Genomic DNA, 14,467 nt, shown 5'->3' with positions numbered 1-14,467 from the left:
AGACTCTCAAGAAAATGAGCACCAGACCTGGCCGGGAGCACGGTAAGTAAGACACAGTACTGCCACCCATGGGAACTGGCTGGGGACCTAGGTGCCTTCTCCAGACAACAGCCAGCCTTCTCTCTGTTGCAAGCTGTCATTGTGCCATCAGAACGAACCCAAGAGAACTGTCATTATTCATCAATTCCTCCCTCCTTTTTTCCCCATCTCATCCGAGACCTTAGACAGCTTGGAGAACACGCATTTCATTACAAAAAAAAAAAGAGAGAGACTGGGACAGCTACTGACTTTGAGTGTAATTACACTGCAAGGTAATGATAGCACTCCTCTGAGCTTCTGGAAACGGAAGAGGACAGAAGCAAAGACTAAGGAATCTCTGTAGAGTATAAATGCCCCCAAATATGACTGGAAGTAGATTGCAAAGCTGTTTATGCCACTTCCTTCTCTACTCAGCAAATGCTCATCGTCACAAAGAAGATGGCCACCCCAACATAAACTAGGAATAAGAACTTATAGGATTCTGGATTTTCATTAAAGCGAACTTCAGGACTTTTCACTGTTCAAACTGTACCACATCATAGGAAAGACAACTTGGTAGGTGGTACAGTATTGCAGTCAAAAAAACAATCCGATTTTGGAAAAACCAAATGTAGACGAGAAGAATGCAACAGCTACATACATTTTCACCAAGGCTGTGATAGCTTTCTTTCTGTCATTCAAGCCGGTCAGAAAGAAGTGTCATGAAGCAGTTGATGTCTTGGGGTAGTCAGAAGTTTGCAATTGTGTAAATGGAGGCTAAAGCAATCAGGCTGTAGATTCAGCTGTGTCCTCAATCGCTGATTGTAATGTTATCATCTTACAAAAAAAACCTGTGTATTACTAAACCACCCAAACTTTGATCCACTTATGTCATCAACCAATAGGAACTGAAAGAAGTGTTTCTGTATAACCATACAGACTGGTAATATACACACATACCTAAGACGACCAGCAAAACGTAAGTCTGTGTTAAGGAATCTTCAAATATCAGGAAGAAGACAAAGGTTTCATCAGAGATACATAGAGACGCACATGTATACAATTAAGATATATCCTCCTCTCATTCTTTCTTTTTTTTTAAATTTCACATGAACCCTTCACTTAAAGAGTAAAAATATCTAGATTCCCATTCTACTTAAATATATTCAAGCAAAGCTCCCGGGAAGGTTTCCAGGGAGTTAGATTGCTTTGAAACTGGCCATGCATTAAATAAAGCTTTGTCTAACAAAAGTGAAAGAGTAACTGATATGGTATCTGTACGTTCACTCTGCACAAGGTTCCTGTGGCTCAAAAGCATTACTCAAAGACAAAGAACACATCAGATTACAGCTCTGGAGTCTCGTACTCTACCTCTGCCAGCAACCCTGCCAGCTTACACGACACTCTGTGAGGGCCAACCACCTGCTTCCTGAGGAATCTGTAATCTACCTTCTCCATTAGTTCCCCCGAGGTTCTCCTCCTTTACACATGTGCCCCCCTTCACTCATTCCACGGCGTTCACCTTTCATCTCTAAGAGATTCATTAACGATAAGTGTGCAAGGGTTCACTTTAACAGCAAAACCAAAAAGAAAAGCCTTCGGCATTACATTTTATAATGAAACAAAAACTTAAATTCTGTGAGTCTACTGAGCTAGAACTAAAAGCGACTGCAGCAAGAGATGCATCCTGGTACCTGGCTTCTTTTCCCATTACCTGCTTCAGTGTACTTCAATCCCACTTTTTCTTCTGTGTCTTTTGTCTTTGGGGGCGGCCAGACAGCTTGGAGTCTGCCAGGAGTCCTATCGTCCTGCTCAGTGGGGCTGTGGTCAGGCTGTTGGAAAAGTGGGCAAACAAAAGAGTAAGTTAAATGAAACGTGGCCAGGGCCAATTAATCCCTGAGAACGACTGTGCTAACTCTGAAATTAATTTTAATGGCACATTGCTCTCATTCACTGTAACTGAAACATCTCACTCCAATACGATCCTTTTCTATAAATGTAAAGTGATCAGTTGGGGTGGAAAGAGAAATAACTCAAGGCCAAGTATTACACAACCTTCAATAGATGATTTTTAGCATATAACTTTTATTTTTAAATCACAAGTACACTTTGATCTGAAGATACAAATATACTATAATCGGGTACATTTATAGGGATGTTTAGAAATATATCCCAAACTCCAGGGTTATTTATAATATAAAAACTAGTTTTGCATTTTCTATGAACATTACCTGTAGGCCAAGATACACTTCTCTAAGATGTCCACATCGATCATTTCTTTTTTTTCTTTCCCACACACACAAAAATGAATGAGCTGGTTTTCACATTCAAGCTATTTTTACAGGGGTTGATTTTTAAAACTAGGAGAATGCTATGTTGTATTTAGTTTTTAACTGCAACCTAAGATAGTTTTTCCAAAGACCTTTAAATTTAACTGATGTATGAGGGAATGATAATTGTATGCCAAATTGATACTAAGCAAGAAATTTTATTTGTTGCCCTTATGAATTTTAAGATCCACTGGACAAGTGCTTGCTAGTCCTTACAAATTACCTGAATAATTTTTTTAATAGTAACAGCTTTCACTAATTAGATGGTTACTACGTGCTAACTTCATTTAATCTTGGCAACAACCAAATAAAGATTAAAGGTTATTTTCTTCTTTTTGCTGATCAAGGTCACCCAGCCAGTAATTGGCAGTTAGAATTAAAACCCAAGTCTCACACTAACCCAGTGCTCAATCAAGATGCCTTGTAACCAACACAGAACATTTTAATCACATCACAAACAGGTATTCGCCAAGTGGCAGACCTTCAAAGGAAAGATACAGTGTTCGCAGAGGTATAATAAAGTGGAGAGGAAATCTGGGCTATAGTTCTAGATTGCATTGATTCCTCATGCTGCTTGGTTTTTAGAAGCACATTTCCCATTAATGTTTAAACTCAGAGTGACAGTTTCGCTTTCTGACCTGCACACCTTTACTTATACCTCTCTTACAACAACCCAGAAAAAGATAAGGAAGAAAGAAAACGCTTCTGTCCAACTCCATACTCCTTACAAGGTCAACTTGACTATAATCATCTTTCACCTAGAAGAGGGTCACTAAGATTGGTATATGAGATTCTCTTTGATAGGAAACCTGAAAAGAAATACAGCAGCATCACATTTTATGACAAAACCCAAAACCCAACGCTACGTACGCTTTTGGAATCCGAGGGGCCATCTCCTGGCCTTGACCTCGACCGCTCAAACACAGCTCTTAGGGACTCCTTCTCATGCCTCATTTTGCGCTTGAGAGCTTCCAGCTCAGAGGTGTCAGCTGTGGTCCCCTTTTTGGGGGGACGGATGAATAGGGCTCTAAAGGCCTCCAAGGTAGTCTCTGGCGGCTTTGGCTTGACCTCTCCTCCCTGGGTCTGGGCTTCTCCGGGGCCGCTCTGGCTCTCCTGGGGAGTGCTGCCACTCCTCTCCTCCCCCCTGGGCTGTTCAGGGTCTTCTGCCTTTGATTCGGCTTTGGGGACGTCAATGTTGAGCAGCTGAGAGAGCTGCTCCAGGAGAGTGGGAGCGGCCTTCGGATCATTTGTTTTCTCTCCCATCTTCACTGCCTGAGGCCCTGCCTGTGCTAGGGACCTCTGGACAGGCTGGGTCAACTTAAGCAAAGCCAGGTCCCCGTCCTTTGGTTTAATTTCAGTGATGGTCTCCCCGACCTCGGCTGGGGCTCCCTTCTTCAGCACACGAAGCCCACTAAAAAAAGCTGGGAGCTGGAAGGACTTCTCTCCAGGGACTTCTTTTTTAGGAGAGGTGTTCTCAGTGACACCAACACTTGAGTTCTGGTCTGTTACCACAGGTAGAACTTTGGAACCTTCTTCTCCAGCTTGTCGCTGGCCGGGGCTATGCTCTGTCTGAAGGCCACCATCCTCGGGTTCCAATTTGCTGCTTATCTCCTGCAGAGTCCTTTGAGGACCTTCTCCACTGGGCTCTGCATCACCCCTTTCTCCAGGGGCAGTATTTTCCCTCCCATCTCCTGGCTTTTCTTGGGACTGCTCAGATGGCTCAGATAAAACACCACTAGGGGACTTTGGGCCATTGATGTTGCTTCCCTCTTCTGGCTCCTGGCCTCCATCATCAGAGTCAGAATCACTGGTGGTGTTCACCAGGGTCCCGCGAACCAAAATGACATTGTCTCTACACACACTCAAAGCAGCCAGTGGAAGCAGCTCTTGACCAGGCAGAGAAATCCCTGCCTCTGCTTCTCCCCGGCTTCCTTCCAACCTCGTCTCTGTCTCCACCCTCGGAGTCTTCCCATCATTTCCGAGGTCAGGTGGAACCTGAGCCTCCGCCTCCGGCGGATCCAAGCCACTGCTGGGCTCCTCCAGCTGAGGCGTGGGATCCACCACTAAACTGCGGAAGGCTTTCAGCACCGCATCTTCCTCTCCAGGCTGCACAGATTCCAATTTATTCGTAAACCCAAACAGGGATTTCATAGAGAACTTGGTCAGGATCGACTGGGCCACGTCAAGTCCGGCTTCGGGTTGTCCTGGTTCCGAGCCATCACTGCCATTCGGAGCGTTACCCACGTCCTCCATGTCCCAGCCGTGCCCTGGGCGGCAGATTCTCACTTCTGCGATCTTCCCCTGCCCTCTCAGTTTCTCCACTCCACCGGTTCTTAACTTCCAGGACAGAGAACAGCAGGACCCGCCGGTGGGACTCAGTCGCGGAGCGAGCACACTTGGCCGGGCTCTGGTCCCTCCCGAGCCCTCCTTCCGGTTTGCGCGGTGATGGGGCGTCCGGGGCAACTGTAAAAAGTCCGCGGAGCTTTATGCCCAGAGGCAGCCGAGGCTGCGCACCTTACTACACACGGACTGGGGAGGCTGCTCCTCTGGGACTTCCGTATTTATTCCCGGGGACAAAAGGCTTTTTGTCGTAGGGAAAGTCAGCCTGCCCCCACTCATCCCAGCCCAGGACTTCGCCGCGAGCTCCGCCCCAGTGCCGGCCGTTCTCCTGGTCACTTTCAACTTCCTCATTGGTGAGCAAGTGAGGCTCCAGAAAGTGCTGAGCCGGCAAGCAGCTCCTGACGGCCTTCAACCCCCCCCCCCCCCCCCCCCCACGGAGCAGCTGAAGAAATTTAAAAGTGAATCAGCAGCAAATGACCGAAATACTTCTTACGGGCTCTCTATTGCCATCTCAATCACGGCCAGAAGCTTGTGCCATCCAGGCCAAAAAAAAAAACCCAAAAAACAAAAAACTAGCAGTGCACACAGACCAACAGCCACTTACAGAGCCCGAAGCAAAGAAAGAAAAGTAAAGAAAGAAACGGATCATCTCAGGAAGCCCAGGACTCTCAAAAGCAGTTAATTTAATGCCCTTGAAGCTTTTTTTTTTTTTTTAAAGTGCTTTCTTCCGCTTCCCTGCAGGTTTCATCTGGAATGCAGATTTTTAGCTGCCCCAGCCGGAGAAGGAAAACCAACTCGACTGGTTTCGGATTACTGCTGTTTTAGCTCTGCCCCGGGGTGTCAGCGTTCTACAAACAGGTACCTAGGCAAGCGCACCCACCACGCCCACCGTCCACCAGCCTTAGGGTGGCAGAGTAAACAGCCCCAGCCAGCCTGGCAGGAATGATTACCGTCCACACTCTCGGTGCCAACCTTGGGCTTCTGCTCAGCAGCTCTGGCTTCCTTATGAATCCTGCTGGCCAAAGCCTCTGTGCTTCAGCCATCCAACCAACAAATTGAAACCTGGCATGATACAAAGTAACACACAACCTGCCTTGTTAGGTAAAGCAATTCACTAAAGGTCCCCAAGGAGTCCCATTCCCCTAAAGGGAAAAACACCTGAAAGGTCTCTATCAGGTCTCTGTCACAGACCCAATTTGCCTAAAACAAAAACAGGAAAGACAAAACCACCACCAAACATCAGCTCAATGTAGTTTCCAACGGTGATTATATGCTGAGAACCTGGCAATGAAGAACTTGGAAAAATTGCAGCTCTGTTTCCCAGCAGCATACCTTCTGCCTCTTGGGGCAGCTTCCTGTCGGACCTGAAGGTCTCAGTGTTTTTCAAATCCCATCCAGTCAGCAGGCATTTAGTAAGCGCCTGGGACGGATAAGGTACTGTGCTGGATCGGAAGAACCAAACTGGCTTAATAGTCATCATGGTTTAATAGTAATCACCGGCTCTCTGAACAAAGCTGCGAGAAGATTGAGCCCAAGCGTTAAATGCAAACAAATTATGCAAAACGGAATCTGCAGCCACCAGCAAAACAACTGTCTTGCTTTATCCGCAGCAGGGAATGGCTGTGGCTTCCACACTGCTAGCTTGAATTGTGTTTCCCGCTAAGTATTAATACTAAGAAATTCTGATCACAATGATAAATTTCTAGCATGATGCGTTCAAAAGCAACCCTCACACAAAAACGGTACATATGATTACAACTCATCAGCTCCTATTGGAAGGTTAAGACAGTAGTTCCTAATCCCTGATTTGACCTTGTATCTAAACGGATACTTTCCTGTTTGCTCCTGATCCCAGTATATTTGGGGATTATTAACTAGGGCACAGTTAATCAAAAGGCCACCACAACACTGAGGAAAATTCATTGGTGACATGTAGGTCTCAGAAGAAGCTTCCTGTCTCAAGGAAATGCCCGTTGATAAAATCATACTTCTGCTTCTTCGAGACAGAAAACAAAGGAATCATCACATCAGATCATAAGATCTGTCTTCTGAAGAACTATGTGGACCAGCCAATATACAGGGGAGGGGAGGAGACGTGGCACGCATTTGGTGTTCTTCAACTGAGAAAGCTCTATTTTCTCAGACATAATTATTGATTTCCAGATTTCCAGAATAAGTTTCTAAGCGCTTTCAGCAGATCTGGGCAAAATGGGACATAAACTGGAAGGGGCTGATGGCTCTTCCACAGTAGGGCATGGAGCAGAATTACAAAAGTTTTAGCACCCTCTCAATACCCACGGACACCAATACAATGTCATGGAAAGTGCGGGAAGTCTTGGGTCCCAGGGAGATGATTTGATCCCAGTCCCTTGACTCGACTAGGTTTGTTTTAAAAGTGACGCAACCATGGTCAAGAGAACACAACCAAGCCAAGGTGCACAGCTAGTAAGTGGAGGATACTAATAATACCTAACATTTACTGGGTGTTTATAAGCACTGTTTTAGGTGCTCCATTGTGTATTAACTGACTGGTACATCTAGCTATGAGCCTGGTATTATTTTCTTTTTCATGTTTAGAAAGAGGAGCAGAAAGATGATGTAGCTTGCCCGTGTTCACAGGTGGAACTGGAACTTGAATCCAGGCAATCAGGCCCCAGAATCCACAATCACTCTTCCAAAACCCTGAGCTCCGCATCCTGCCGTAATAGGACGCCACACACGCCTGCATCTTGAAATGTGCAAGAGTGTCAGCCCGGTTAGTGGGTGCTCTCTCACTAGGACACGTATTGTACTTTACCCTTTGAGATGATACAGAAGGTTGACTTCATAAAAAGAAAAAACAATATGCGAATGACCATTCTTTTCTCTCATCATTTAGGGGGGAAATCTAGAGGGGGTGCTTAGAAAAATGAAGCAAAAGTTCCTAGCTGGCTTGTCTACTGGTCACAGACAAGACACAATCCTCGGGACTCAAACCTATCAAGAGGCTTTCCAGCTTACCCATACAATTCTCCTTCATTTAGGAAGCTTAACCATCACAAAGATGCATTCATCCAACAATCATTGTTAAGCACCGACTCTGTACGAGGCTCCGGGGATATAAAGATGAAGAAACTCCAGCCCTCCACCTTCATGAAACATGAAGTTTAATACAGGAAATCAGCCAAGAAAGAGGTGATTCCTGTTCATAGACTGTGAGTCAGTACTTTATACCCCAGACTCGGTCTAAACAGCAATAGGTGGACATAAGACAATTTCGAATGAAAGAAGCAGCGACCATAAAAATATGAAGATGAGTAAGAAAGAGAAGCATGGTAGTTTACAGAGATATTTGAATACTGATTCTTTCAGGCCACTGGTTCTCATGGCCATGAGAAATGTTACGACATCTGGTCATTTAGGGAATGGAAAAATGTTTCAGACCATAGTGTTCAAATAAGCAGCCTACAAATTTGATCTTAGTTGGGTGGTCTTGAAAAATGAATCCATTTAATGCTTTAACATTCTCGGGGGGGAAGAATAACTTCTCTTGCACGTTATTTCTCTCTGTCTTGTCCTGCTATGCATACTTATTAAGTACCTACTACACAAAACCAGTGACAGCCAAGACTTTCTCCTTTTCAACCTCACCTGACTCTCTTTTGTTCTAACCTCAAAACACTTAAGCTCTCTAAGAGCTACACCTGTGCAAAAGGCAGATTTAAAAATGATCTGCCTTGGAAACTAGTTGAAACAGGCACGATGAATATTAGGTAGGATTTAACCCACGTGTTGCTCTTTGTAACTACTTGTTAAAAACAATCACTACGCAGCTACTTGAAAACGGAACACTATTTGTGTGCAGAATTTACTGCCAATGAATTCTCTGTGTTCCTCCCATCTCACCATCTTCTCAGATTGAGGCTGGAGCTAATTTTACCTCATGGCAATGGGAACATCAGTCCAACAAACAATACCTAGTGAGCTGAGCCTAAAAGAATGGTTGCAAAAACAACAACAAAAAAGGCATATCATCTCCTGGAAGCAGTAGAACCTAGCTTCTTGATTCTAATAACAACTAGAGGAATGAGCATTAAAAATTTTTAAGTCAATTTGCAGACTGCCTAAAAGAAAAACTTCCTAAAGCCCCCCACCTCACACACTTACTCTTTGCAGCCCTCTGCCATGTCACTCAGCTTACAGAATGCCTTCCCACATTCTCATAAAATCCCAGAAAGGCAAGGGAAAAGTAAAGCAAGTGAGATTAATTTCACGGTGTTGGGCTAAATGATTCTCATGTTTCTCCTTATCCAGTATACTTCAAGTTCCCGGCCTGCATTTAATGACTAACTGCTTCCAGCTTCTAGGGGTTCAACTAGGTTCATGGGACGATTGCTTGAGAAAAATAGAAAACAGTTAAAATTAATAAGAGTAAGTAAGATTGTAGAAACTATTTCTGTGGAAGGAAAGAGTTTAGAGCAATGGGCTGAGTAAAGTAAGTAAACTATGAAGATATAAGTGGGGTAATAGGCAGAGATGGGCTTTTTGGGTTCAGGAAGTGTGTTTTAACTAAGTGAAGTCTGATATAAATGGTGAGAACTAAGGACATGATGACCACACAAGTAGTCAAAAAGACATGTGTTAAATGAATGAGGTGTCAGATGAAAGAAGTGTAAGATTATGGAAGAAGCTGGGTAGAATCAAATTGTTGGGAGGCTGAAGAGGTCTTTAGAAGGACTAGAAGTCAACCAGCCCAACATTCTTCTTCTAAAGATGGAGATATTTGAAGTCGAGAAGCTAAGTAACTGGTACCAGCTCACGCAGCGCAAGTGCGGCCATTAAGGTGGGAAAAGAGGCGTCCCAACTCCTGTCCACCCCGTGTCACATCCCCCTACTGCCCTGGCACGTGATCTTACCTTCCTCCTGATCAGCATCTTCTTTAAGCTCATTTTCCACATCTTCAAAATGGAGTTATGAGGCCAAATGATAAGACAGGGCCGGAGACCTCGCTAGGCTTCTCCTTCCATCTCAGGCAGTGCTTTCCCTGCCTTCACAGCGTGGATTCCCCCTGCCAACTACTGCAACCCTCAACACAGCCCCTCTGGCTCAGCCTCGGAGAAGCCAGCAGCTGTTTTTACTGATTGATTCAAAAGAAAACAGGCTGCATCTGCCAATGGCAAGGACAGGGCTCAGTGATTAAGGCCTTTTTCCATCAAGCAGACTTAGTGCAAAATGTTTCTAAGACTGGTTCCACTGAGCTGTATTCAAAACTTCTGTGGAAGTGGGTTGAATGTCGGTAACAAACTAGAAGACTCTGAAAGGGAAGAGGGGAGGCCGAGGCATACTCGTGAAGCTGAAGAAGAGAAGAGAGCAGTGGGTACGTCATCCTGCAATGATCAAGGAATGAGGGCAGTGCGCACAGTTAAGAACCTGGCCCTGGGTCCTGGGCTAACACCCTACTCTGCTCCTGCAAGAAACCTGACCTTGGACAAGTTATATAAGCAACCTGTGTCTCAGCTTCTTCACCTAGAAACTTGGAGTAAGAAAAGTACCTACTTCGTGGGTTATTAGAAGCATTAAATAAGCTAATATATGTTTCACACTCATCAATGCCTGGCACGTAGTAAGTACCGTATGGATATGACATGTTTTCATAGCAAAGGAATAACTTTCTTAGGGACATCAACCAGCAACCAACAGAATTGTTTTTAACCTTGTCAATATGAAGCAAGTATTTACTGAGGAAATGACGGCCCACGAAGGAAGCTGCCCTCCCAGTTCCCTCACATATGCTCTTGGACAGAGGAGCCATTTGGTCTGAACAGGATTGTTCCTTATAGATAGGCCTACTACATACAACGGCTCCCCATGCCACATCTGTGCCACGAGTGAATTGAGCTTCAAAGAAAATTCTTTCAAGGGGTCCCTTTGGGTGTTTCAGGGCCAGTGCTCTCTGGATTATTGTTTTCCATCTGTATCGCCTGAAGAGAGCAATTAGCTTAAAGAGTTCCCAGGTGGCTACTGTAGATGGTGACAGAGTTCACCTGTTCTTTATTACTTTCCTGTGTTCCAAGATGATTTTTAAACCAACTCAATCATTTCAGAAAAAAAAAAAAAAAATCCATGAATTTGGATTTTCTCCAGAAAATCCTTTTCTCAAGAGTCTGTTGACACATGCTGTTGATGTGTGGTCCCCTAGCACTGAGACTTCCCCTCCCTTTGGGGAAGGGAAGTTCCCAGATGATGACTGGCCTGGGAGACAGCCCAGGGCGTTAACAGCCGAGCAAGGACCATTTTTTGTTGCTGTTTTTAGGCCAACTCATTATACTTCAAAGGTGTACGCATTTCATTTAAAATGTCCTTACTGGGCTTCCCTGGTGGCGCAGTGCTTGAGAGTCCGCCTGCCGATGCAGGGGACGCGGGTTCGTGCCCCGGTCCGGGAGGATCCCACATGCCGCGGAGCGGCTGGGCCCGTGAGCCATGGCCGCTGAGCCTGCACGTCCGGAGCCTGTGCTCCGCAACGGGAGAGGCCACAACAGTGAGAGGCCCGCATATCGCAAATTAAAAAAAAAAAATGTCCTTACTCTTACAAATACGAAAATCAAGCTTGAAATAGTTATTACATTACTGCTTAGGGTCTTACTGTCAGATATTTCTAAGACGGGCTCCACCAAGCAGTATCAAAGAGTCCTTGGAAATGGATTCCATGTCCGTGACAAAATAAAATATTTTAAGAGGAAAAAGGAAAGGCTTTGACTCACTTGTGAAACTGAAGAGGAGAGAAAATAGGAGCATTCTTTAAGGTACAGAATTTCCTGGGACATGTTTTTGAAGAGTTTTGAGCTTTTCCTAAATGAGTAATAGTGATGTCCCACAGAAATAACCACTACAGAAGGCACGGAGTCCATGGAGAAAGCATTTCATTATGGCTAAAGTTGCTCATGATGAAAGTTGTAGATGAAGATCTGGCATCTAAGAAACTGTATATATCTCTTGATGTCCATACTCTGTTCTTCCTGAGTGGTGAAACTAGACAGCCACTGACTCCGCTGTAACTGGATATCTTTTTTTGTCCTTCCTTTTTTTTTAAGTAAAAGTTATCTTGAGAATATTAGTTCTAACACCAAAGATCTAGTATCATTTTTAAATACTTTTAAATTTAAAGGAGGCAAAAGAAAAATTAGGGAAGATGAGGATTTACCTAAAACAAAATGAAGGTGGATGATAAGAACATGCATGAGAGGAGAGAAGGGGGAGATCTAGCATTTTTTTAGGGTGTCATTGTTGTCCCAAGTAGGTACCACGCTAGGTTCTTTATGCAAGTTTTCTAATACCTTAATCCTCCCCATAACTCTATGAGAAAGGTGTCATTGACCCCGTGGGTTTTTTTTGGTTTTCTTTTTTTTCGGTACGCGGGCCTCTCACTGTTGTGGCCTCTCCCGTTGCGGAGCACAGGCTCCAGACACGCAGGCTCAGCGGCCATGGCTCACAGGCCCAGCCGCTCCGCGGCATGTGGGATCTTCCCGGACCGGGTCACAAACCCGTGTCCCCTGCATCGGCAGGCGGACTCTCAACCACTGCGCCACCAGGGAAGCCCGACCCCGTTTTATTAGTGCTGTTCAGTGCAAGTTTCTGTAATGGTGGAAATGTATCTGTGTCATGCAATCCAGTGCCACAGGTGGCCTCTGAGCACTTAAAATGTGCCTAATGTAACTGAGGAATTAAGTTTTATTTAGTCTTAATTAATAGCCATAGGTGGCTAGTGACTACTGTTTGGCCATTCCTTTAGATGTGAATACTGAGGTTCAGAGACATTAGGGCAAGTCAAAGATTACACAACCAATGAGTGGCATAGCCAGGATCTGCACTGGATCAACCTGATTCTAAATGTACCTTCTTTTCATTATAATAAATCAAAGAGCTATAGAATTTTGTAACAGTTCTCTTTCACATTGAAACATCAGCATGGGGGCAAAATAGATGATCACCTGGTTACCGAAACCAAATGGCCCCTGCAGTTAGAAGGAATTGGCAGAGAGCAGGAAGGACACAAATTATGAGCCCTGATTTGATCAGTAATGATTCCTTGAAGTTAATACTCACATCATTTAGTCACGTTAAAAGAAAAATATGAAAACCAATGTAAAGGCATTAAAATTACAAAGTAGAAAGTAAGCTAGGCATTGTCACAACTATGGTCCTATTCTTTTTTTTTTTTTAATATTTATTTATTTACTTATTTGGCTGCACCGGGTCTTAGCTGAGGCACACTGGATCCTCGCTGCTGCGGGATCTTCGTTGCGGCATACGGGCTCTTAGTTCCCTGACCGGGGTCAAACCAGGGCCCCCTGAATTGGGGGTGTAGAGTCTCAACCACTGGACCACCAAGGAAGTCCCTATGATCCTATTCTTTTTTTTTTTTTTTTGCGGTACGCGGGCCTCTCACTGTTGTGGCCTCTCCCGTTGCGGAGCACAGGCTCCGGATGCGCAGGCTCAGCGGCCATGGCTCGCGGGCCCAGCCGCTCCGCGGCATGTGGGATCTTCCTGGACTGGGGCACGAACCCGTGTCCCCTGAATCGGCAGGCGGACTCTCAACCACTGCGCCACCAGGGAAGCCCGATCCTATTCTCAAACACAGTTAAAGAGAGGGCAAAGAAAAAGAGGAGAGGCCAGAGCTATGGCTTTGAAGTGAGATGTATTTGGGTTCACTATGGGATATTACTTACTAGTTACACGCAAGATGTGTCACTTAGGCAAGTTCCTTAACTTCTATGAACCAGTATTTACATGTATAAAATAGGGAAAATAATAAGTCATAGGATTGTTCTAAGAATTAAACGTGCTAATATTCCTAACCCAGTGCTTGCCTGATTCACAACAGACACCCAGTAAATAGTAAGCATACTTTATGAAGCATGTATGAAGCCTTCAGAAAACAAGCTAGCTTGATAGTTGTAAATTCACGTCACTCGCAAAGACAAGCCCCATTGTCATGAATATGCTAATGACGTGGGGACGTCCACCTGCGGCCTTTAGCTTTAAGCTCTCGTTGGCTTCCATGAAAACAAAACAAGGATGTGGCCCTTTCCCTGTACTGCAGAGGCACTGTATCAGAGAGCCCGCTGCATCCATTCTTTGCTGTCAAAGTCAATTGAGGCCACAGAGTTTGCCTTTTAGGAGTGAAGGAACGTGAGGGCCTGAAATCTGCTCGTGTTCCCGTCAGTGTTTCCCCATCAACTGTAAAGACCCAAGGTCTGAGGCATCCAGCGTCCCAGGTGAGCAGCTGCAGAATCTTCACTGGATTGAGTTCTGTGGGGTGATTTTGGTTGTGGTTCTAGCTTTCTAATTCTGAGCCCGGTTCTCCATCCTTCTCACTGATTATGAGAGCTAACTCCTATCCATGAAATGGATAGCAATTCAATTAAAAGCAAAACAAAAGAAAACAACCAAATCAGAAACGCATCCAAAGTAGTGGAGAGGTAGAGGGGCTTAAATTTAAGCACCTAGGTCCAGACTCGTACAGACTGGGTTCAGATCCTTGCACCTGCCTTCACTGAACCTCTCTCCTTATTTGTATCAATACAATAGGTACAATAATACTTCAAAGAATGGTGCCTGGCACTGAGGAAGTGATCAATTCATGGCAGTTTTGTTACTGGTTTAGACACTTAAGGTTTGGTGTGGACTTGGTAATTACATCTTTCCGTTGTTCATAAGATGCAATTACTTGGAACCCGATGCCGTGTCCTCTGCAGACAATTAAGCTAATTCAATAAGGAGCATCCCGGGACCCGTGAGTG

At 44.8% G+C, this 14,467-nt stretch overlaps 1 protein-coding gene across 3 annotated transcripts in view; it reads right to left on the bottom strand.

The window, feature by feature from the left end:
- Positions 1 to 14,467, bottom strand: part of FMN1 (formin 1) — a 444,350-nt gene that overhangs the window by 300,587 nt on the left and 129,296 nt on the right. For 2 of the 3 annotated variants that reach the window (XM_079909633.1, XM_079909634.1), the window contains exon 6: positions 1,733 to 1,850. In XM_079909633.1, coding sequence (XP_079765759.1) covers positions 1,733 to 1,850 — 118 coding nt within the window. Of the gene's footprint in view, positions 1 to 1,732; positions 1,851 to 3,218; positions 4,913 to 14,467 lie in introns of those variants that run through there. The other variant, XM_079909635.1, reaches the window with a different exon arrangement.

The sequence above is a fragment of the Stenella coeruleoalba genome (genome assembly GCF_951394435.1).
Source record: "Stenella coeruleoalba genome assembly, chromosome: 2".
NCBI lineage: Eukaryota > Metazoa > Chordata > Mammalia > Artiodactyla > Delphinidae > Stenella > Stenella coeruleoalba.
The sequence above is the reverse complement of the archived record's forward strand: the minus strand, read 5'-3'. Positions and strand labels throughout refer to the sequence as shown.